The sequence below is a fragment of the Poecilia reticulata genome, chromosome 13, assembly GCF_904066995.2.
Source record: "Poecilia reticulata chromosome 13, P_reticulata-male-v2, whole genome shotgun sequence".
Lineage (NCBI taxonomy): Eukaryota > Metazoa > Chordata > Actinopteri > Cyprinodontiformes > Poeciliidae > Poecilia > Poecilia reticulata.
This window is the reverse complement of record NC_088842.1, coordinates 34,784,358-34,806,960: the sequence shown is the minus strand read 5'-3', so window position 1 is coordinate 34,806,960 and position 22,603 is coordinate 34,784,358. Positions and strand designations below refer to the sequence as shown.

At 47.4% G+C, this 22,603-nt stretch overlaps 2 protein-coding genes and 2 non-coding genes across 7 annotated transcripts; all 4 read left to right on the top strand.

The window, feature by feature from the left end:
• The first annotated feature begins 1,200 nt into the window (after nt 1-1,200).
• On the top strand, nt 1,201-11,042 carry atg16l1 (ATG16 autophagy related 16-like 1 (S. cerevisiae)). Of its 4 annotated transcripts, none has more exons than XM_081615081.1 (20): nt 1,201-1,390; nt 2,154-2,265; nt 2,344-2,437; nt 2,605-2,707; nt 3,102-3,175; nt 3,283-3,352; nt 4,413-4,594; nt 4,668-4,733; nt 4,824-4,910; nt 6,163-6,219; nt 6,296-6,398; nt 7,225-7,330; nt 8,336-8,406; nt 8,487-8,558; nt 8,686-8,806; nt 9,736-9,841; nt 9,927-10,076; nt 10,402-10,449; nt 10,523-10,624; nt 10,701-11,042. In XM_081615081.1, exons 2-20 carry the CDS (start codon nt 2,160-2,162, stop codon nt 10,792-10,794), a joined length of 1,812 nt encoding a protein of 603 aa, XP_081471207.1. In that variant the 5' UTR covers nt 1,201-1,390; nt 2,154-2,159; the 3' UTR covers nt 10,795-11,042. The 4 variants fall into 4 exon arrangements, with proteins under 4 accessions (XP_081471207.1, XP_081471206.1, XP_081471205.1 ...); XM_081615080.1 differs by having other exon boundaries at nt 6,293-6,398; XM_081615079.1 differs by having other exon boundaries at nt 1,202-1,390; nt 6,160-6,219.
• Nucleotides 4,070-4,334, top strand: LOC145554764 (small Cajal body-specific RNA 6). The gene has a single exon (XR_014090756.1).
• On the top strand, nt 7,382-7,646 carry LOC145554766 (small Cajal body-specific RNA 6). Its single transcript, XR_014090758.1, has one exon.
• Nucleotides 11,043-16,477: 5,435 nt separating the features above from the next.
• LOC103475253 (S-arrestin-like) lies at nt 16,478-22,242 on the top strand. The gene is made up of 16 exons (XM_008426738.3): nt 16,478-16,620; nt 17,903-17,970; nt 18,068-18,128; nt 18,452-18,496; nt 18,583-18,782; nt 19,190-19,249; nt 19,346-19,413; nt 19,485-19,620; nt 20,039-20,123; nt 20,693-20,765; nt 20,861-20,998; nt 21,084-21,161; nt 21,286-21,300; nt 21,377-21,429; nt 21,614-21,623; nt 21,757-22,242. Exons 2-16 carry the CDS (start codon nt 17,923-17,925, stop codon nt 21,848-21,850), a joined length of 1,164 nt encoding a protein of 387 aa, XP_008424960.1. The 5' UTR covers nt 16,478-16,620; nt 17,903-17,922; the 3' UTR covers nt 21,851-22,242.
• The last annotated feature ends 361 nt before the right edge of the window (nt 22,243-22,603 follow it).

Sequence of the window (22,603 nt, the reverse complement as noted above, 5' to 3'; positions counted from 1 at the left end):
TATATTGTTTTTTTAAACTTTATTTCTTGTAAACAACTATACAACTGTGCTGTGTACATATTAGAAAAAACAAACAAAAACAAATATAATTGCCAGAGGGAACATAAAGTACAATAGTGACAAGAAAATTACAATCAAAGTAATCTTGCATAAAGAAAATAGTACAAATTGTGGTATATGTGCCAGATGTCAGTGAATTAACATAAGAAATGATCTAAAATTCCAAGTTGGTTGCAAGTCCATATTGTTGTTTTTGCCTTTTGATTAGTTGAAGGTTGAATTGTAAATATATAATGTTTAAGTTCAATCAAAAAAACTGAAAAGTCTGGTTTTTTCCTCAAAAATTTACATTTATGTAGGTAAAATTTAGCCTTAAGAAGTAATAAATTGATAAAGAAACTTTTCAAATTCATTTTTTCATTTTGTTGAAATCCAAATAAGATATTTTTCCAATATAAATGAAAACCTGCTGATATTTACAAAAATGTTGCCAAAATACTTTAGAGTAAGAACACAACCAGAACAAATGAGTGACTGATTCTGGGCAAATGTCACAGAAGGAACAATTTACATCAATGTCAGAGTTGAACTTCTGTAGATGGACTTTAACGGGGTAGATTCAGTGTATCGGTTTAAAAGACACTTTTTTTTTACCTTGTTAGTGATTTGGCAGCAGCCAGGTCGATTTCCAGGATAAATTAATATGAAAGCGATTCCAATATGGTACAACTAACTACAGGAGCAGAGGTCACTTCTCTCTGAAACAGGGATCTAATCGATTTATTATTGTTACGAGGAAGAAGTTTAAGACATGTTTTGCCAACAGGAGAATGAACGGGAGTTAAAATGGGAGAATGGTAACCGACTCTCGGCTTCTGCTTGAATAAACATACAGATTTTTGTAGAAATGGCACCAAAAAAACTTTTGCATATTCTCCAGGAGAGACAGGAAAATTAAACTTGGAGAGAAATTATTCATAACTCGATAACAAGCCATCACTATTAAACAATTGGTCAACCAGAATAATGTTATGAGTAAACCAGGAATCAAAAAATATCGTTTTCTTCTTGTATAGGATGTTCTTATTATTCCAAATGAAATACCGGTGAGGAGAGAAGTTGTGTTTGTAGATGAGCAACCATGATAAAACGGCATAATATATATCATGTCTCTGAGGAAGTCAGTCTGCCTGACGCTTTCTGACGTCATCACGCTGCGCCTCTCCCGGAAGTCTCGGTCGGAGCCAAAATGGCGCGGCAGCGGCAGCTGTTGGTTTTGGTTTTGGTTCGGGAAATAAACGTTAAACGACTAGTACCGTGATTGGACCGCAGTGACGTGACCGGGGAGATCACAGGGACCCCAGCCTCGCGTCAGGACGCGCGTGCACCCGTGAGTGTCACAGTTGTTCCTTTCGGAGCGCGCGGAGCTCACTAGCTAGCAAGATGCTAACGTGTTGAGTCACTGTGATTCACCCACAATTGACTTTGATTTAACTGGGAATTTATCGGACATCAAGTCCGAACCGAGCTGCGGTTCTGCTGTTGTTTCTACCTGACCGGAACAAACCGGTTCGGCCCACCTGACTCTTCCCACAGCGCGTTAGACGCTGATTGCAGCTAACCTAATACTGGTTCTGGTTCTGTTTTGGTTTCCGCTGGTCAGTTGAGCTCCACCTGATTAACACGTGTTCCTTCCGTTGTAAACATGTTTATGTGAATCTTTCAATTGGCACAGAACCTCTCGGCCTCCGTAGTTTCCACTCAGGAACGTTGATCTAAGTTTGTGTTTGGATAATTGATCAATAATCAACTCTGGAGAAGGTTTGTTATCCGGACCGCGCCTATCTAGTTAAATCCTGATCGGGTTCAGGATCATTAACCTATCTGATTATGTTGTCATGGTAACCTGATTGCATCAGGGATGAAACAGCAGATTCATGAGCAGAGAGGTGGATGTGTGGTCAGAGGTCTCACTCTGTCCTCAGGAGAGAAACTGGTTTCTACTGCAGGTTTAAATGGATCAGAACCGGGTTCTGTTGCTACAAACAGAATACGGTTCTGGTTCTGATCCAAACAGAGCTGTCTGCTCATCCTTCTGTCTGTCCCGGTGTGTCTCTGTGTCTCCGTCCCGGTGACTACTGCCGCTCTTCCAGGTGGTGATGGCGGAGCGGCAGGCCGACTGCGGCTGGAAGAGACACATCTCAGACCAGCTGAAGCTCAGGGACAGAGTTCAGAGACACACCTTCGAGGAGATCGTCCAGCAGTGTGAGTCAGGACACTCTGAGGACACGCTGTGTCCCACTCTGAGGACGGAGTGAGGGTTTAAAGCTGTTTGTCTTTCAGACAATCGGCTCTTGGAGAAGTCTGACCTGCAGGCCGTCCTCACTGAGAGATACCAGACAGAGAAGTATGACGTTCAGAGAGGACATGAGGCCAGGTGAGACACCCTGGAGCTGAGTCTCAGCGTGGTTAGTCCAGCCTGAGACATCCTGTCCTCTGAGCGTTGTTTCTGTTTCCTGTTTTTCTTTTGTCCCCATCATTTCTTGTTTGTCCTCATCCTCTGTCCCCATGTTTCCTCTCTCTCTGTCCCCCGTCCCTGTCCAGCTCCCTGGACGCGTCCCGCAGCGACTCCTTGCACCAGGAAATGTCCCAGATGAGGATTCGCCACCAGGAGGAGCTGACCGAGCTGCACAAGAAACGAGGCGAGGTGAGTCACAGGAAGTGATGTCGCCTGTCCTCGTCCTAAGTGTCCGTGTGGCATTCAGGAGCTGTGGGGCGTCCCTGCTCCTCTGCAGGTGTTTCTGGTCCATCAAGGTCTCTGTTGGAGACAGTGCCCCCCTCAGGCTGCTGCAGGTGCTGCGGCTCTCAGCTCCAGTTTACTTCCTGTGAAACCGTCACTGGAAACCAGTTCAGGTTCTCACTTCCGCTCACGCAGCAGCGTCTGTTCTCCTTTCTGCTGCGCCTGTAGCAGCGGCCATGATGGGCGGAGTCAGTCTGTACCTTCAGGACACACCTGTAGCTGGATGCTATGGGGTCAAGTGTTTAAAACAGGAAGTGCTTCTGAAAGTGGGCGGAGTCAGTAACCTTCCTGTGTCCTGCAGCTGGCTCAGACTGTGATCGAACTCAACAACCAAATCCAGCAAAAGGATCGAGAGATCCAGAGCAACGAGGCCAGGTGAGTCTTTCACACACACACACACACACACACACACACACACACACACACACACACATCTGATGACTCTGATCACCTGCAGCAGCTGATTGGTTCTCCCCTTCCAGGATGTTGGAATACCAGCAGCAGATCGCCGGTCTGGATGGAGACTGCCGGGATCTGAGGAGCAGCCTGCAGGTACGACTCCATGAAGTTAATTAATCTGTTGTTGAAGAATCTCCAGTAGCAGTCAGTATTGCAACATATTTCAAGAAGCTTCTGACTAAAGACTACCACGACATGTTAAGAGCTCAACATCCAGGCAGCGGTGATGATATTCCGCATCGACACTTCCTGGATGACATCATCACGTGTTAGCTTGCGCTGCTAATCCACCTGTTTTGCCCCTCCCCTTTAAAGGGATCCACAATTAGCTGTAGCAACAAATTTAATTTCATAAATGTCTATTTCAGATGTAAAAATACTGTAGACTGTTCAGGTTTTATAAATTTAAATAAAATGTTGGCGTTAGCTCCTGCTATTTTCGTTAGCTCCTGCTATTGGCGTTAGCTCCTGCTGTTGGCGTTAGCTCCTGCTGTCACTAATATTGTAAACGTATCTAAAGCCAATCATATTAGCTTTTCAACGAATTCATCCTCCTCCTCTCTCTGCTCTTCGTCCATGAAGTCTCTTTTTCAACTCCTCTATGATTCGGGGTCAAAGGTCAGGTGTTTGCGCTTCCGAGATGCTAATGAGCTGCTCCAGGTTGTAAAAACGACACCTTAAGTCGTGTTGGTTTCTATCTTCCTCGTGTGGGTAGAGATAAGTTTCATCTCCAGAAACTGCGATTATGTGAAGGAAGTGGTTACAAAATAAAAGCCCAAATTTCAAATTAAGCCCCGCCCACCTGCTGAAGGTCAGTGATGAGCTGTAAAAGGTCTGATTCCCACAATCCTCTGCTGCCTCCGGCTCCCAGCAGCTCGCTCTCTGCTCCCATCATGCTCTAGTCATGCAGCCATGGGCATAGCAGCTGCTGACACACAGGATGTGACATCACTGAGAGGCTGAGCTGAGAACCTGCAGCCTCCCTGTGATGTCGATCCAACATGACCAATCAGGAAGGAGCATCAGGAGGAAGAGGAGGAAGAGGGAGCTGATCTCAAGTTTTCAAGCTGAGACCTTCTTCACTGAGACAGCGACGGCTTTATGACTTCACCAACCGACCATGTGACCGCGGTAACTTCCTGTTTCTGTGCAGGAGCTGGAAATGGCCAATCAGACGCTGAAGGACGAGTACGACGCGCTGCAGATCACCTTCTCCGCCCTGGAGGAGAAGCTGAGGAAGACGTCGGAGGACAACCAGGAGCTGGTGTCCCGCTGGATGGCAGAGAAGGCCCTGGAGGCCAACCGGCTCAACGCCGAGAATGAGAAGGACACCAGGTGGGCGGGGCGTCAGCGGGCGAAGGGGCGGGGCCTCTGAGCGCTGATGTGACGGCGGCTGTTTGTGTTCCAGGCGTCGACAGGCCAAACTGCAGAAGGACCTGGCGGACGCCGCCAAGGAGCCGCTGCCCATCGAACAGTCAGTGACCTCCACTTCCTGTCTGAGTAGACCCTGAACTGGTCCAGGTCAGGTTCTGGTGATGAACCCGGGTCTGTGTTTCTCCCACAGGGACGACGACATCGAGGTGCTGGCTGAGGACGGAGGGAAGGGAGCCGGAGAAACGTCACCAAACCGACCAATCAGCAGGACGGCGAGGTGAGATTCAACGATTCTCCAGCTCCAACGTCACAAACATTATGGGATAGGAGGATAGGACCGCACCTGTTAGCCGCTGTAGCTAGCCCCCGTAGCTAGCTGCTGTAGCTAGCCCCTGTAGCTAGCCCCCGTAGCTAGTTGCTGTAGCTAGCCCCCGTAGCTAGCTGCTGTAGCTATCCCCTGTAGCTAGCTGCTGTAGCTATCTGCTGTAGCTATCCCCTGTAGCTAGCTGCTGTAGCTAGCTGCTGTAGCTATCCCCTGTATCTAGCTGCTGTAGCTATCCCCTGTATCTAGCTGCTGTAGCTAGCCCCCGTAGCTAGCTGCTGTAGCTAGCCCCCTTAGCTAACTGCTGTAGCTAGCCCCTGTAGCTAGCTGCTGTAGCTATCCCCTGTATCTACCTGCTGTAGCTATCCCCTGTAGCTAGCTGCTGTAGCGATCCCCTGTAGCTAGCTGCTGTAGCGATCCCCTGTATCTAGCTGCTATAGCTAGCCCCCGTAGCTAGCCCCCGTAGCTAGCTGCTGTAGCTAGCCCCTGTAGCTAGCTGCTGTAGCTAGCCCCTGTAGCTAGCTGTTGCTGGCGCCATTACTCTGCATCCACTAAGCCAGACTGTTCTGACGTATGATCAGCAGGAATCTGCTAATGTTTTGATATGTAAATATGTATTAATCCTAAATATAAATCTATAAAGTTTGGTCAGTTATTTCAGGTTGACTAAAATGTTTTTTTTATTCTGGACAAATAAATTTTTATAAACTAGAAGTTTATTAAATATTTGAAATATTTTGAACATTGCGATGATCTACGAACCAATAAGACAATTGGTCCAGGTTTTATTTTTATATTGAACTTGTAGAAATGCAGTGACCCACAACAAAGAGAAAATAAATAAACAGATAAAGAACAAATCAAAACCACTAAAATGCTTTTTTTTCCCACTCCACACTCGGACTTGTTGCCGTGGCAACCGGCTCACAACAGCTCCGACAGAGCAGAGATTATGTTCAGGAAGACCAACACTCAAAAACACGCAGACGTTTCCCACATGACCCGAACGGTTTCATGGTTTCAGATTTACTATGATTATTATTAATAAGTGATCGTCTGAACGTTTGCGCCGTTGGTCGATTAGTTGGTGATCATCCACCAGTGGAAACACGAATCGGCGCCCCCTGGTGGCGAATCGTAAACCTGACGGGTAAACAAACATGGCGGCGGCTCCGGGCTGACGGTTCTGGTTCTGTTTGTTCAGCAGGAAAACGTCCCAGCAGCCTCAGAGCGGGCTCCTCGACTCCATCTCCAACATCTTTGGGTAGGTACCAGTCAGCGCAGCTCCAGCTGGTCTGAGCATGCTCAGTCGATGACGCTGTGCCTCCCCACCTCAGCAGGCGTCGGTCGGCGAACTCCTTCGGCACGTCTCCAGAAACCACCGAGCCGCCGTCGGGAGGCTGCGCGGAGGTCCGGGTGCCGACCACGGCGCTGCACGTCTTTGTGAGTTTCTTCCACCGCCGTCAGGAACCAATCAGATGGCCGGACTTCCTCACTGGAAGTTCTGGTTCTGATCAACCTGACGGTCACTGAGGCAACAAAAATGCAAACATAAAAAGCATCAAGTCCTCATCAACGGCCCAACCGCCCCAGCTGGTGCTCCCCAAGGCTGTGTGCTCGGGCCTGTCCTCTATGGCAAGCTGTTTTAACATAAAATCATCTTCACATTTACATTAGACACTTTTCAGTTGGCTAAGATGTCTCTAATTACATCCTGACCTCAGATTTACCAAAGCTTTAGATATCTACAATTAATTACTATCTGGAATATTTTTTTCATATAACAACTGTTAAATTAGGACGAGTCATAAAGTAAATTTGAGATTTCTCACATTTTGTTTTGAGTCGTCATAATTAAATTCAATATGTCTGCTTTTAAATGGAGGAATAAGATTTAACTAGGGAAATTAAATTACAGTTAGATGAAAGTAAATAATGACTAGTGTATGTTTGTTTTACGATATTTGCTGAAGAATTAGTCAGCTTTTCCATTTTAGATATCTTTAACATCCTGACCAGTCAGAGAAACATCACTGATATGTTGAATAATAATTCTGTCCAAACGTCCCGGATTTAAGAAGCATTTGCTCCATTTCCACCTGATGGCAGCACTTCAGCTCTTCAGGGACGTTTTTATGTGCAGCCTGTTTTGGTGGAGAATAAATGGGAAATTATTTTTCGGCTTTCTGAAGCCGTCGTCTAGTTTTAAAAGTTTTGTGTGTTTTTTTTTTTCTCTACAGTTTGAAGAAAAACTGTTTCTGCTCCACAGGAAGCTCACGATGGAGAGGTGAACACTGTCCGGTTCAGCCCCGGCTCCCGTCTCCTAGCAACCGGGGGGATGGACCGCAGGGTGAAGCTGTGGGAGGTGGTGGCAGGTGAGCTTCACACGGTAACGCCTCAACACTAAGCCCCGCCCACCTGCTGAAGGTCAGTGATGAGCTGTAAAAGGTCTGATTCCCACAATCCTCTGCTGCCTCCGGCTCCCAGCAGCTCGCTCTCTGCTCCCATCATGCTCTAGTCATGCAGCCATGGGTCCAGCAGCTGCTGACACACAGGATGTGACATCACTGAGAGGCTGAGCTGAGAACCTGCAGCCTCCCTGTGATGTCGATCCAACATGACCAATCAGGAAGGAGCATCAGGAGGAAGAGGAGGAAGAGGGAGCTGATCTCAAGTTTTCAAGCTGAGACCTTCATCGCCACTGTAATCAGATTACTTTACCAAAGAGTAATCAGCGGCGAAAGCAGCTGGAGGAGACTGTAGACGGTGTCTTTCAATTAGATGTCAAAATCAAAAACCAGAGCTGGGCACCGCAGGCTAAACCGTTTCCGGCTCTGACCCTGAACATCGGCTCTGCTAATGCTAAAGCGCTAAACCAACATGGGTTTTATTGGGAGCTAATGTTAAACCAGTATGAAATGTAGCATAAGCTAATAATGCTAATCCGCTAGCAAGCAACGAGGTAAATTGGCGCTATAGAGTTTAAACATTTTATAAAGTTAGCTAAAATGCTAAAGGTAAAACTAGCTTTGCTGTTAGTGCATTAGAAAAACATTTGTGAGGAAAAACAAATGTTTTCCCCAGAGAATCCAGGTTGTGGAGGATTGTTACCCGCAACAATCCTCCACAACCGTTGGTGGCGCCATCGCTGTCACGTTCATCAGCTCAGCTGATGCTGGAGCAGCGAATCAGGAGCTTCACATTTCAGCTACAGTAATGTTCACGGGCCGAGCAGAGACCTCCCCAGCACGTGCTCATCAAATGAGCAAAGTCTGGGTTATCCAGGTTTTCTTGCAGGTCAGTCATGTTGACTGATACTCGACCAACCAGAACCTGTTTTACTGCAGACCAATCACAGCGCAGCGTTACTGTGTGTTCAGGTCGCTGTGAGGCTAAAGGAGCTCTGACCGGCAGCAACGCAGGAATCACCAGCATCGACTTCGACAGCGCCGTGAGTCTGTTTCTGTTGGTCCCTGTCGCCATGGCTACCCTGGTTACCTGCTCTTGCTTACCTGTTTTCTTTTTTATCAGGGCTCCTACCTGCTCGCTGCGTCCAACGACTTCGCCAGTCGAATCTGGACTATGGATGACTACAGACTGAGGGTGAGTCCTGATTGGTCTAAATCATCATTGCTAACGAGCTCCGCAGTGTGCATCAGGTGTGTGTATGTTGAGCTGTCCTCACCTGTCTGACCTCTACCTGTCTGACCTCTCTCTACCTGTCCTCCAGCACACCTTGACGGGTCACAGCGGGAAGGTTCTGTCTGCTCGATTCCTGTTGGACAACGCCCGCATCGTGTCTGGGAGCTACGACCGAACGCTCAAACTGTGGGACCTGCGCAGCAAAGTCTGTACGTCATCGGTCACACCTGTCCCCTCCTGTCTGCTCACCTGTCTCCACCTGTCTCCACCTGTCTGCTCACCTGTCTCCACCTGTCTGCTCACCTGTCTCCACCTGTCTCCACCTGTCTGCTCACCTGTCTCCACCTGTCTGCTCACCTGTCTCCACCTGTCTCCACCTGTCTGCTCACCTGTCTCCACCTGTCTGCTCACCTGTCTCCACCTGTCTCCACCTGTCTGCTCACCTGTCTCCACCTGTCTGCTCACCTGTCTCCACCTGTCTCCACCTGTCTGCTCACCTGTCTCCACCTGTCTGCTCACCTGTCTCCACCTGTCTGCTCACCTGTCTCCTCACATGTCCCCTTACCTGTCTCCTCACCTGTCTCCACCTGTCCCCTCACCTGTCTCCACACCTGTCTCCACCTGTCCCCTCACCTGTCTCCTCACCTGTCTCCACCTGTCCCCTTACCTGTCCCCTTACCTGTCTCCACCTGTCCTCACCTGTCTCCACCTGTCCGCTCACCTGTCTCCACCTGTCCGCTCACCTGTCCCTCCACCTGTCCCTCCACCTGTCTCCTCACCTGTCCCTCCACCTGTCTCCTCACATGTCCCCTTACCTCTCCCCTTACCTGTCTCCACCTCTCCCCTCACCTGTCTCCTCACCTGTCTCCACCTGTCCCCTTACCTGTCCCCTTACCTGTCTCCACCTGTCCTCACCTGTCTCCACCTGTCCGCTCACCTGTCTCCACCTGTCCGCTCACCTGTCCCTCCACCTGTCCCTCCACCTGTCTCCTCACCTGTCCCTCCACCTGTCTCCTCACATGTCCCCTTACCTCTCCCCTTACCTGTCTCCTCACCTGTCTACACCTGTCTCCACACCTGTCTCCACCTGTCCCCTCACCTGTCCCCTTACCTGTCTCCACCTGTCCTCACCTGTCAGGTATGAAGACGGTTTTCGCCGGCTCCAGCTGTAACGACATCGTCTGCACGGAGCAGTGCGTCATGAGCGGACACTTCGATAAGAAGGTCCGGTTCTGGGACATCAGGTGGGTTCTGATCAGAGGTGATCATGTGATGAGCCTCTGATTGGCTGAGCCAGCCTGACCCGGTGACCTGTGACCTGGCCCTCAGGGCGGAGAGCATCGTGCGGGAGATGGAGCTGCTGGGCCGGGTGACGTCTCTGGACCTGAACCACGACCGCAGCGAACTGCTGACCTGCTCCAGAGACGACGTGCTGAAGATCATCGACCTGCGCAGCAACGCCGTCCGGCAGACCTTCAGGTGAGAAACCAACCAGACCTTCAGGTGAGAAACCAACCAGACCTTCAGGTGAGAAACCAACCAGACCTTCAGGTGAGAAACCAACCAGACCTTCAGGTGAGAAACCAACGCCCAGGTGGAAACGAAACCCTGGGGATGTATTCGAAGCTTCAGCTGCATCAGGTTCTTCTCACGCTGCTTTGGGCCAAATATTACAGAATTAAACAAACGTGAGCGAAAACGCCAGAAACTTAAAGATGGCGCCTTTAATGACCAGTTCAGTGACTCTTCATCACAGCTGTTATCACAGTCATCATCATGATGTGGACTCTGTGTGTGTGTTCAGTGCTCAGGGGTTCAAATGTGGAGCCGACTGGACCAGAGTCACCTTCAGGTGAGCTGAACGTCAGAAAGGTTCTGATGAACGAACAGAACCGCTGTTAACCTGCCCGGTTCTCTCTGCTCAGTCCTGACGGTAGCTACGTGGCCGGTGGGTCAGCAGATGGCGCTCTCTACGTCTGGAACGTCCTGACAGGGAAACTGGACCGGACTCTGGACCGAAACCACAGGTAAGAACTGGACCGGACCGGGTTCTGCTGGATCAGACCACCTGTTGTTCACGCTGACGATGTCATCGCCCCGCAGCTCGGCCATCAACTGTGTGTCCTGGTCGCCGTCGGGAACGTACGTCGCCAGCGTGGAGAAGGGCAGCAGAGCCATCCTGTGGTCTGACATGTGATTGGCCGGAGCCCAGGAAGGGGGCGGAGCCAACACGGCCGGCGCTCTGGACTCCTGATGAAGCTGCTGAGGAGCTTTTAATGTTCAGTTGTTTTAACTGTGACAGAAGAAGAGCTGGCTCTGAGCGCCACCTGCTGGTTGACGGTTGAATGGACAGCTGATGAAGGCTGAGGATGAGGAGGAGACGACGTGTTGTTGGAAACAGGAAGTTCTTCTAAACAGATGAAGATTAAAGACTCTGAGAGTGAATGTTGGCCTGTTTGATGCACACACACACACACACACACACACACACACACACACGCAGCTGCTGAAGTGCCTCTGAGCGTTCCCGGAGCGATACTGGGAGGGCTGCCGGTTCCTTCAGAAGCAGCCACTGTTGCCATGGGAACGGCCTGATCAGGTTTCGGATCCATAAACGCTAAACAGTCTGTAGTTTTTCTGCTTGTTTCTGTTTTCAGTTTGCTGGGAGACATTAAACCCAAACCGCCTGAAACGAGCCGCTCACGCTGCGTTTACTGACCACTGGGAAAAATGAACCATGGTTCCAGCTCACGCTGCGTTTACTGACCACTGGGAAAAATGAACCATGGTTCCAGCTCACGCTGCGTTTACTGACCACTGGGAAAAATGAACCATGGTTCCAGCACACGCTGCGTTTACTGACCCCTGGGAAAAATGAACCATGGTTCCAGCTCACGCTGCGTTTACTGACCACTGGGAAAAATGAACCATGGTTCCAGCTCACGCTGCGTTTACTGACCACTGGGAAAAATGAACCATGGTTCCAGCTCACGCTGCGTTTACTGACCACTGGGAAAAATGAACCATGGTTCCAGCTCACGCTGCGTTTACTGACCACTGGGAAAAATGAACCATGGTTCCAGCTCACGCTGCGTTTACTGACCACTGGGAAAAATGAACCATGGTTCCAGCTCACGCTGCGTTTACTGACCACTGGGAAAAACGAACCATGGTTCCGGCTCACGCTGCGTTTACTGACCACTGGGAAAAATGAACCATGGTTCCGGCTCACGCTGCGTTTACTGACCACTGGGAAAAATGAACCATGGTTCCAGCTCACGCTGCGTTTACTGACCACTGGGAAAAATGAACCATGGTTCCAGCTCACGCTGCGTTTACTGACCACTGGGAAAAATGAACCATGGTTCCAGCTCACGCTGCGTTTACTGACCACTGGGAAAAATAAACCATGGTTCCAGCTCACGCTGCGTTTACTGACCACTGGGAAAAATGAACCATGGTTCCAGCTCACGCTGCGTTTACTGACCACTGGGAAAAATGAACCATGGTTCCAGCTCACGCTGCGTTTACTGACCACTGGGAAAAATGAACCATGGTTCCAGCTCACGCTGCGTTTACTGACCACTGGGAAAAATGAACCATGGTTTCAGCTCACGCTGCATTTACTGACCACTGGGAAAAATGAACCATGGTTCCAGCTCACGCTGGGTTTATTTTTCCCAGTGGTCACACTGGGAAAAATAAACCATGGTTCCAGCTCACGCTGCGTTTACTGACCACTGGGAAAAATAAACCATGGTTCCAGCTCACGCTGCGTTTACTGACCACTGGGAAAAATGATCCATGGTTCCAGCTCACGCTGCATTTACTGACCACTGGGAAAAATGAACCATGGTTCCAGCTCACTGTAGCTCTGCAGAGACACAAACCTTCAGGTTTTCAGGCGCTCGCTGCTCCAGATGTTCTGATTTTCGTTCTCCACGGTTCTCTGCTGGGTCCTGACGGGTCGGGTTGATGGTCCAGGAACCCGGCGCCGGCTCTGGGAGCCTCACTGGCCGCCTTACTGTTTGGGCTTCTGATTGGTTTCAGTTACTTTCCCCAGTTTTTATTAATCAGTTAAGGAGCCAGAAACATGAACGTTTCACAAGGTAAAATTGTAGTTTTAGGTTTATCAGGAGAATATATGTGCAGAATTATTCAAATGACACATTTTCTCATCTCTTTTTTTATTTTTGCTTTAAATGATTATTACAAACGGGCTGCACAGTGGCGCAGTTGGTAGAGCTGTTGCCTTGCAGCAAGAAGGTTCTGGGTTCGATTCCCGGTCTTTCTGCATGGAGTCTCCATGTTCTCCCTGTGCATGGTGGGTTTTCTCCAGGTACTCCGGTTTCCTCCCACAGTCCAAAAACATGACTGTCAGGTTAATTGGCCTCTCTAAATTGTGCATGGTTGTGTGTCTCTGTGTTGACCTGTGACAGACTGGTGACCTGTCCAGGTGACCCCGCCTCTCACCCGGTACACTAGCTGGAGAGGCAGCAGCAGCTCCTGACCCCACTGAGGGACAAGGGTGCAAGAAAATGGATGGATTATTACAAACTACTCAAAACTTTCCACCAACCATTTCTAACATTGGTGGTATAAATGGCCACCTGACTGTCTGCAGAACCGCGGTCGGGTCCGTTGGCCCGGATCAGAACATGAACACGATTCAGTTTGATCCCTTATAGAGTGAAATCTGAATCTTGTCATTTTGCTGTAAATAAATCGACTGTTTGCTGTTTGAGTCCAATAGAAGCGAAGCTGCGATGAAGTTAATCTAAAACTGGTGGGTTTGGAAGAAGCTTGAACTTCCTGAGGTCATGAAGAATCCATCTTCACAATGCCACCCAGAAACAAAGCTGTTCTCTGCAGAAAGAGGGCTCACTCCTAAACTGTTCCTGTGATCTCTGAAGTTCTCCAGGTCTGACTGTGAGGACTGCTGTCGTCCAGCAGCCGCTCCTGGTGACCAGATGTTCTGTCCAACCCGGTTCTGGAGTCCAGCCCGGCTATTCCAGAACTTTAATCTGCCTTTCTGTTGGGATGCATGCTTGGCCGCGCTGCAATGCTGATACAGCTGATGAAGTTCACCAGGAAGTCCTATGAGATAAAATCTATTCTTTGAGGGAGACTCAGCTTAACCTGATCTACTTAATTATATTTCTGTGCTTCAGTCTCATCAGTTTCATTAGTATAGTGTTATAAAATATCCATTTGAAAGGTAAAGTACAGACAGTGGAGTTAGAGCAGGGCGCCAATCATTTCTCAGATGTAGTCATGAAAGTGAACCCTGACCGTCTTCCAACAGATCAATGCTGGAACTGTTATTATTATTTAATGACATTACTGGACAGGCTGAGGAGTCACCAGGCAGCTTTTCTCTGACATGTTCCCGTTACTTTCCTCAAGACACATTTTAGTTTTATTTCAGCATTAATTATAGTTTACAGGATGTCCTTGAATGCATCGTGATGCTATTTTGGTCACATCTAACTCTGTAGATCTGTAGCATCTTTCACAGAATGTCAGAGGCCTGAAGCCCGGTTCTAGAGAGGCGGATGGTTCTGTTTGGCTCAGTCCAGATAGAGCTGAAGGTGTGTGTGTGTGTGTGTGTGTGTGTGTGTGTGTGTGTGTGTGTGTGTTTAGCTGCTGTCAGCACTCAGACTGCTGACTCTGTCTCAGCTCATCAGCTCAGCACAAACTCGTCCTGATCACGCGTGTCGACATGTTATGAACACGATCCTCTCTGATCGTACCGGAAGCTCACGGAACCGGTTCTGGTTCTGATCCGACATGGACTCATGTTAAAGGTTGAATGAAGCAGAAGCATGAAGCTCAGACCAGCTAAGGCTCCAAATTAAGACTGGATTCTCTGAGAATTATCTCCAAGTTTCAAATTTCTCATCAAGTTTCTCAAAAAAAATAAATTAACATTTATTTTGAAATTGCAAATTAAAAAAATCAGATTTAACTTTTACATTCATTGCAGATTTAGCCGATTTACCATAAGCATTTATTGTAATAACCCAGAAAACTTTAACAGTTTGCAGTCGTGTCTGTCCTGGGGTCATATTTCACGGAAATCAGAGAAATCTTACATAATTACCTAAAAACTCAACCTTTTAAATGTGTTATTTTCCCTCCTGGTTCCAGTTAAAAACAACAAACTCCCAGTTCAAACCTTCATCCTGATGACTGAACCTCTGATCACTTTCTGTCATCCTGACAGCTTCAGGAACTCTTTATTTCACCAAAACACAAAAGATCCAGATTTTTATAAATGGTGTTAGTGATGCTGTACGGAGCAATATTAGGGCCAAAATTAAGATTACCCACACCCAGCGGGAGGCTTCATCCATTCTGAAGCAGCTGCTTTAAAAGTAAACCTGGATAAAAATATGAGACTTTCAGCTGCTTCCATTCACACCGTCGCTGTTTGTTTTGCTGATTTAAAGCATCCTGGTGAGTTTTAGTGAAAAATGTTTACCTGAATGTAACAATGACTTCTGGGGGTTTAAGGTCATTTATTTTGTTGTCCTGCATTGTTATAAGTTACAGATGGAGCAAAGTCAGCCTTTCCCAATTTTCTCAGCTGCATTGACTTTGCTTTCATACATTTTATGCTTTTTTTTCAGTTTTCTGACATGGAAATTAGTAGAATCATAGTGGGCTACATGCCTGGACAAGATTCAACATTTATAAAAATATGTCGCTAAAGCAAAAACAAATCAAAATGGCAACTCTTAGACAAAACAGCAAGCGTAACTCATTCTTGTTCACGAATGAGGGAAGAAGGGAGATCGACAGGCGGATTGGGGCAGCGTCTGTCGTGAAGCGGGCGCTGTACCGGTCCGTCGTGGTGAAGAGAGAGCTGAGCCAAAAAGCGAAGCTCTCGATTTACCGGTCGATCTACGTTCCCACCCTCATCTGTGGTCATGAGCTTTGGGTCATGACCGAAAGAACGAGATCACGGGTACAAGCGGCCGAAATGGGTTTCCTCCTCCGCAGGGTGGCTGGGCTCTCCCTTAGAGAGAGAAGCTCGGTCATCCGGGAGGGACTCAGAGTAGAGCCGCTGCTCCTCCACGTCGAGAGGAGCCAGTTGAGGCTCAGGCATCTGGTCAGGATGCCTCCTGGATGCCTCCCTGGTGAGGAGTTCAGGTCCCACCGGGAGGAGGGGAGACCCAGGACACGCTGGAGGGACGATGTCTCTCTATGGCCTGGAAACGCCTTGGGATTCCTGGAGGACCTGGAAGAAGTGGCTGGGGAGGGAAGTCTGGGCCTCCTGAGGCTGCTGACCCCGAGACCCGACCCCGGATAAGATGGATTAATAGATAGATAGATAGATAGATAGATAGATAGATAGATAGATAGATAGATAGATAGATAGATAGATAGATAGATAGATAGATAGATAGATAGATAGATAGATAGATAGATAGATAGGTGGGTGGGTGGGTGGATGGATGGATGGATGGATGGATGGATGGATGGATGGATGGCCGCCCGCCCAAAGGCCAAACAGCAGATAGTAAAATAGTGATAAATGGAGATCAATAGAAGGAAAATAGCAGCGTAAGGAGAACTGCAGAGCATCGTTTAGTTTTAAAACAGGAAGTCACAGGGACGGAGCCGATAATGAGGCTGAAGTTCTGGGCCTCAGTTTCATAATAAAAACTTGAGCAGGTGGATATCTGCTCAGTTCTGAAGTTCCTGTCATCATTCACAGCCGAACAAAATTCCCCAGACACCCTGGAAACCAACTACAGCTCAGTTTAACATGTCAGTGTTTGTAGTTTGCATGTGGAGTTTCCTTAGAGCTGGCGTGCACGTGTGAGCGTGCACGTGTGATGCAGTAAACAGAGCTGCAGACGGACGCTGCAGATCAGGATTACAGAGTAATGATCAGCATGCTGACCACGCTGTGTGCAGAGATTATAAATACATGTGATCAGCTGCTGAACAAGCTTCTTCATCTACAGTCGACTCCATCCTTTCTTCATCCTCTTCTCGGCTGCTGCTGCTTCAGGTGAGTTCCTGTTCCCAGGCATTAGTTCAGCCGTTTTAAGAGTTTCCATGGAAACTCAACATCAGGTTTGGCTAAGAAGGAAACCTGGACACAAAAAGCTTTGTTTTCCTGTCGGGTTCCAGAGTTTCCATCTTTTTCAGGTTGTCACATTTTTAACCATTTGGAGGAATTCACCTGAATCTGCTCCAGGTTGGGGGTGTGGCCACTTCCATTGTGAAAATAAGACACTTTGTGATTGTTTGGTGGATCAGGATGTTGGTCTGAAAACAACCGTCCCCACTGAGGGAAACAGAGCCTGCAGGATGCAGTGCAGCATGAGAACACCGCCCCCTAGAGGGAACATGGCTGCACAGCTCCGGAGTGCATCGACTTCTTTATGAATATTCATACTGTAATAGGGTGGGGTCAAATTGGGTTTTGTCACCTTTACTCTGCTTTCCTGATGATGTCAACACTGAGGTGGGAGGAGCTGCGGGACGAAGAGTCTGAATGATGGAGTATTTATGTGTCCTGTCTGTATTTAAATGTCCTGTCTGCCCAAATCCGATCCTCTAGAGCTACAACCCTGAAACCTTTACATTCATCCCTTCCCCAGAACACTTGAGCCAAATGTTACTGAGTTCTGCAGACGCCTGGTAACAAACCGTTCAGCTCAGCCGTGTTGGAGAAGGGATACAGTTAAAAGTTACAGGATAGTTGCTCTCTTAGACACCCCTGCTATGGATCCTTGGATCTCTTTGGATGTGATTCTGGGATCTCAGTAGATCATGGGATATTTGGATGTTAGTTATGAGTAGAGTGTAGAATATCTATTAATTCTGATTCTGTGTGGATCGTAAAGTCTCTGTGGCTCTTGTTTCTCTGAAGACTTTGGGACATTTCGGTTTTAGCTCTTTCCCTGGTTCAACACACTTCAATCAAATGGCTCAACTCCTTCATCAGCATCTTATTAAGTCCTGCAGAGGCCTGATAACAAACGATTCACTTGGTTCAGCCGTGTTGGTGAAGAGATGCATCTAGAGGTTGTAGGATAAGATCTCTGGACTTTGGCGCCCTGCTGCAGATCCTTGGATCTCTGTGGATTGTAAACTCTTTGTAGATGCTGAGCTCTCATGGAGTGCTTGACCCCAGCTGTCTGTAGAGTAGTATATCTTTGGATCCTGATTCTCTGTAAACGGTAAAGTCTCTGTGGATCTTGCTTCTCAACAGATTTGTTTCTCTAAAGACTCTAACAGGCAGTTCTCCACAGGGCTGTTTGTTTGATTGAATATTTCTGTTTCAGTTTGAGACCCGTTGGTCAGGATGAGTCCGAAACACGTTGTCTTCAAGAAGGTATCCAGAGACAAGTCGGTAAGTTCTGCTGAGAAAACCCATCGATCCATCTGCAGGTAAAGCCATCTTGAACTAGCAGCCATCTTGATGTGTGTCCCTCTGTTTTGTCTGACAGGTGGCCGTCTACATGGCAAAGAGAGACTTTGTGGATCACTGTGACTTTGTGGATCCAGTCGGTGAGTTCAAACTCGACCATTAGATGTTCCTGATTGGTTGGGAGTTTTTTGTCTTTGTGAAGGTTCCTGTGCAGGAAAAAAAACAATCAACTTCCATCATCAGAGATGGAGAATATGACCTCACCAAGATTCTTCTCTGTAGAGAAAGGATATTTGGTTCTTTACTGAAAACACTTTGCCCAGAAATCCTGAAGGGTTTAAACAGAACCACACCAAAGGGACCAACAACACTGCTTGTTGTTGGTGCCGAGTCTTTTCTGCATAAGCTTAGTGTGGATCATTGCACTGTGTGAAATGGGCTCCTCCTGTTTCTCATCTCACAGACGGCGTGATTGTGATTGACCCAGCACAGCTGAAAGGAAAGAAAGGTGAGTTTTAATCTCTCACTTCTCAGAATTCATGTTTGGGAATCTCAGTCTCCATTAAGCCTCATTGTTTTCTGTCTCTCTGCCAGTTTACGTGATGCTCTCATGCACGTTTCGATACGGTCGCCAGGATATGGATGTGATGGGCGTGGTCTTCAGGAGGGACCTGTTCGTGGTGACCCGCCAGGTTTACCCAGAGTTGCAGGACAAAGAGAAGCTGACCCACACCAGGGTCCAGCAGAAGCTTCTGCACAAACTAGGAGACAACGCCTACCCTTTCTTCTTCGAGGTGAGGGTTGAAGTCAGGCGCTACATGAAGACTGAGGTCTGTCCAGGCCAAAGTCTGGCCTTACACCAGACATTGCTCTGAAGCAGGCAGAGGATAAGTGTCTGTTGTAAGACCTAAGTTGGGTTTGACCAAGTATTGAAGTCTAAATTAGGTCAAAAGTCAAATTTTGGACTCAAATCTGACTATAGACAGAGGGAAGATAAAGACTGGGGTAAAGACAGGGATCCAACCAGTCAGGTTGAATCTCTGGTCTGAGGACTCAGCAAGAGTTTAGGTCAGACGAACAATCACATCTGACACAGAGCTAAGATTGTGATGCTTCTTCTTTAAATCATGAAACATTTTCAAACATCAATCAGCTGAATTGTTGTTGACAGTTGAAGACATCTACAATAAAACCTTTTCAGTTTCCAGACAACCTGCCGTGTTCTGTCAGTCTGCAACCCGGTCCGAATGACGTGGGAAAGGTAACAGATCCTCCTTGATATCATCCATGTTTTCATCCATCTAGCTCTGTTCCTCCTGATGATTGACCTCTCCCGTTGTGTGTTTGTGTTGGGCAGAAATGTGCAGTGGAGTTCGAGGTGAAGGCATTCTGTGGGGAGAATCAGGACGAGAAGATTGAAAAACAGTGAGTGTGTTTACCAGACCTGGACTCACTCCATCAGTGTTGCATCATGCGCTTCTTATCTTTTTCTGCAGGAGCTCAGTTGGTCTCACCATCCGAAAGATCCAGTTCAGTCCAGAGAACACTGAAGTGGCTCCATTCGCAGACATGACCTTTGAGTTCTTGATGTCTGAAAAACCTCTACATGTCAAGCTCACCCTTCCCAAAGAGGTCAGTTGACCTGGCTCTGGGATCAGTCGATGTGAGGCAAACTATCCATGGTGCAGGCTAAAGTTCATTCAAAACAGAAGGGCTAGTCATGAATGAATCTGTAATCAAACTCTGATACAGAGCAAAATAACAAAACAACAAAAAAAATGCTAATCTAGCATTAGCAGGAGAAATGACTCGTGGTCTTTAGCCAAAGACTAAAGCAAAATCTTCCAACCACTGAAATCTGACAACACTCCATTTTAGTTTGCATTTTGTGAAGAAGGAAGTTGCGCTCAGTGTCTTCTTCAGAGGTTTTCAAACCAGTGGGACATCTTTCTAATGAGGTGTCCAGAGGATATCCTTCACATTTCAAAGTTTATAGACACAATAATTGTGTCTCTTCCACACACGTGTCTATCTGTTTCTTTGTCTGCAGACGTTTTACCACGGTGAGCCAGTCAAAGCCAACGTTGAAATCACCAACTCCTCCAGCAGGAACATCAAAGACATCAGTTTGTCAGGTGAGGTTCTCTTCCTCCACATCCAAACATCTTCCACACCTTTACAAACCTGTCTTCAGCTAACCTGGGCTAATCTGTACACACCTGCCTTAACTTTATGCAACTTTGCTTACCAACACACACACCTGTCTCCCCAATTGAACACCTGTTCCCACCTTTATACAGTTTGTCTTTATACACAGCCAATCCTCACCTTTACACACCTGTGTTCAGCTTTATATTCCTGTCCAATCTTTTATACACATGGGCTAACCTCGACACACTTGTCTTCACGTTTATACAACTTTGCTTATTTATGCACGCCTGTCCTTATTTCCACCCATCTGAACTCACCTGTCCTATGATTGAACCAATAAGTTTCTACTCAGTATCTCTGTATGATCACGACTTTATTAGATTCTCAGAGGAAACTTGTGAGCAAGGGAACCTGCTATAACACGACTGTGTCATGGATGTATCTCTGAACGTTACTACAACTGTTGTTGTACAGCATGTATGGATGGATATCTGTATATGAAGTTGTCACTTCCTGTCTGTTCTCATCATTGTTTCTTCTTGACTGTGATCAGTTGAGCAGGTGACCAATGTGGTGCTGTACTCCAACGACAAATATGTGAAATCTGTGGCCAAAGAAGAGACTGAGTGAGTGTTTGTGTCCCTGGTGTCTGGTGAAAGTTCTGACTTACCGGTTATCTGTTGGAGGTGTGTTGTTCATGAGGTTCTGATCCATGTCCCAGGGATTCAGTTCCCTCTGGTACCACACTGAAGAAGGAGTACACTCTGTACCCTCTGCTGGCGTACAACAAGGACCGCAGAGGAATCGCTCTGGATGGACGACTCAAACATGAAGACACCAACCTGGCTTCGTCCAGCATGTAGGGACACGGCGTCACGGTTCACTCTGGAGGTGCGGTACTGGAGGACCAAGGAGGAGTTCTGAGTGTTGTCTCTGTGTCTCAGTGTGAAGCAGGAGGTGCTGAAGGAGGTCCAGGGGATGCTGATTTCCTACAAGGTGGTACTGAAGATGATAGCCTCCGGGTGAGTTAACCTCTGCTTTCAGTTAGTTTTTATGTTTGGAGACATTCAGCAACAAATCATCTGCAGTCGTAGAGGAATGTTAACTGACTGTGTCTCTGCTCCGTCTACTGCTGCTCGCCAACAGGACGGTGGGGTCCAGGTACGTAAAGGCCTCGACACCGTTAGTTTGTGTGTCTTCTATGATCTGTGGGCTCACAGCTCTGTTTGTGTCACAGTGAGGTTTCTGTGGAGGTTCCCTTCAAACTGATGAATCCAAAATCAGAACCAGGTAAAGACTTGAAATGCTTAACATCCCCTTTATAGCCCCACCCTCAGGTGTATGTAGCTCCGCCTACCAGATCGGTGTAGCCGAACTGGACTGATTGTTTCAAAGTTAAGGTTCCTTCACTGATTGCCTCAGATTGACTATTCACATCCCCTTTCGTTCTTCTTCTGCTGCTTCTGACCTGCAGCAAAGGACAGGTAGGATTGTCTGCTTGATCCCAACAATTCAGTCTTCAAACTTTAAAAATCAGAGAAAACAAATAAAACTTTATGTTTAGTCATGCTGTGAGGCCGTCGCATGTCTCTCCAGCTTTCTCTCTGTCCTTTGCAGTGAACCTGACGACATGGTGTTTGAAGACTTTAAACGGGTCTACCTGAAGGGCGTGGTCTACGGAGATGACGATGAGTCTCCAACTGAGGCCTAAACTACAAAGATGGCCGATGGCATCGACTGCCCAGTTCTCCACCTAAAGATCAACAGACATTCTGGACGGAGGAGTCATCAGATTAACCTCACATAATTACCCTGCAAGATGTCTGTTGTGAAGTCCTCAGAGTTAGATAGCACCTGTAGCTGTTTACCCCTGACAGTTCCTCAGTACAGGTGATGTAGCTCAAATCTGTATGTCCGTCAGTGGAGGTAGAGCTACCTAAGGGGTGGGGATACATATATTTGATAGGTAGGGCTGTATGAATTTAAGGGGGGTTCATATATCTGTAGTATTGTTTCTGTAGCTTCTAGAGAATCAGATACAAACCAGAGTTCAGAATGTACTTTTTAATTGTTCTCAGATTAAAGAACTTCCTAAGCCAAAAAGCGTCTGTTTGATTCAACCAACCAACCAACCAACCAACCAACCAACCAACTGACCAACCAGCCATTTGTCCATCCAACTATGTTTTAATGCAACATATTTCTTCTTTAAATGACATCCTGAAAGAAATCAATAGGAATGGTGAAGAACAGCTTTGAACCTCCACAAGTCTGGTTCCTCTTTGTGTCCAATTTCAAGATGATTATTTGTGTCTCATTCAGCCTGTAAATGTCCAGCCATCTGGAGAAAGATTCTGTCTCTCAGAGATGTTTTGGTACAATTTTTTTTACCATATCAATGCAAGGCTACTTAGAAAGGAAGAAGCCAATACTCATAAGATAACATAAAAAGGCAGATTATAGT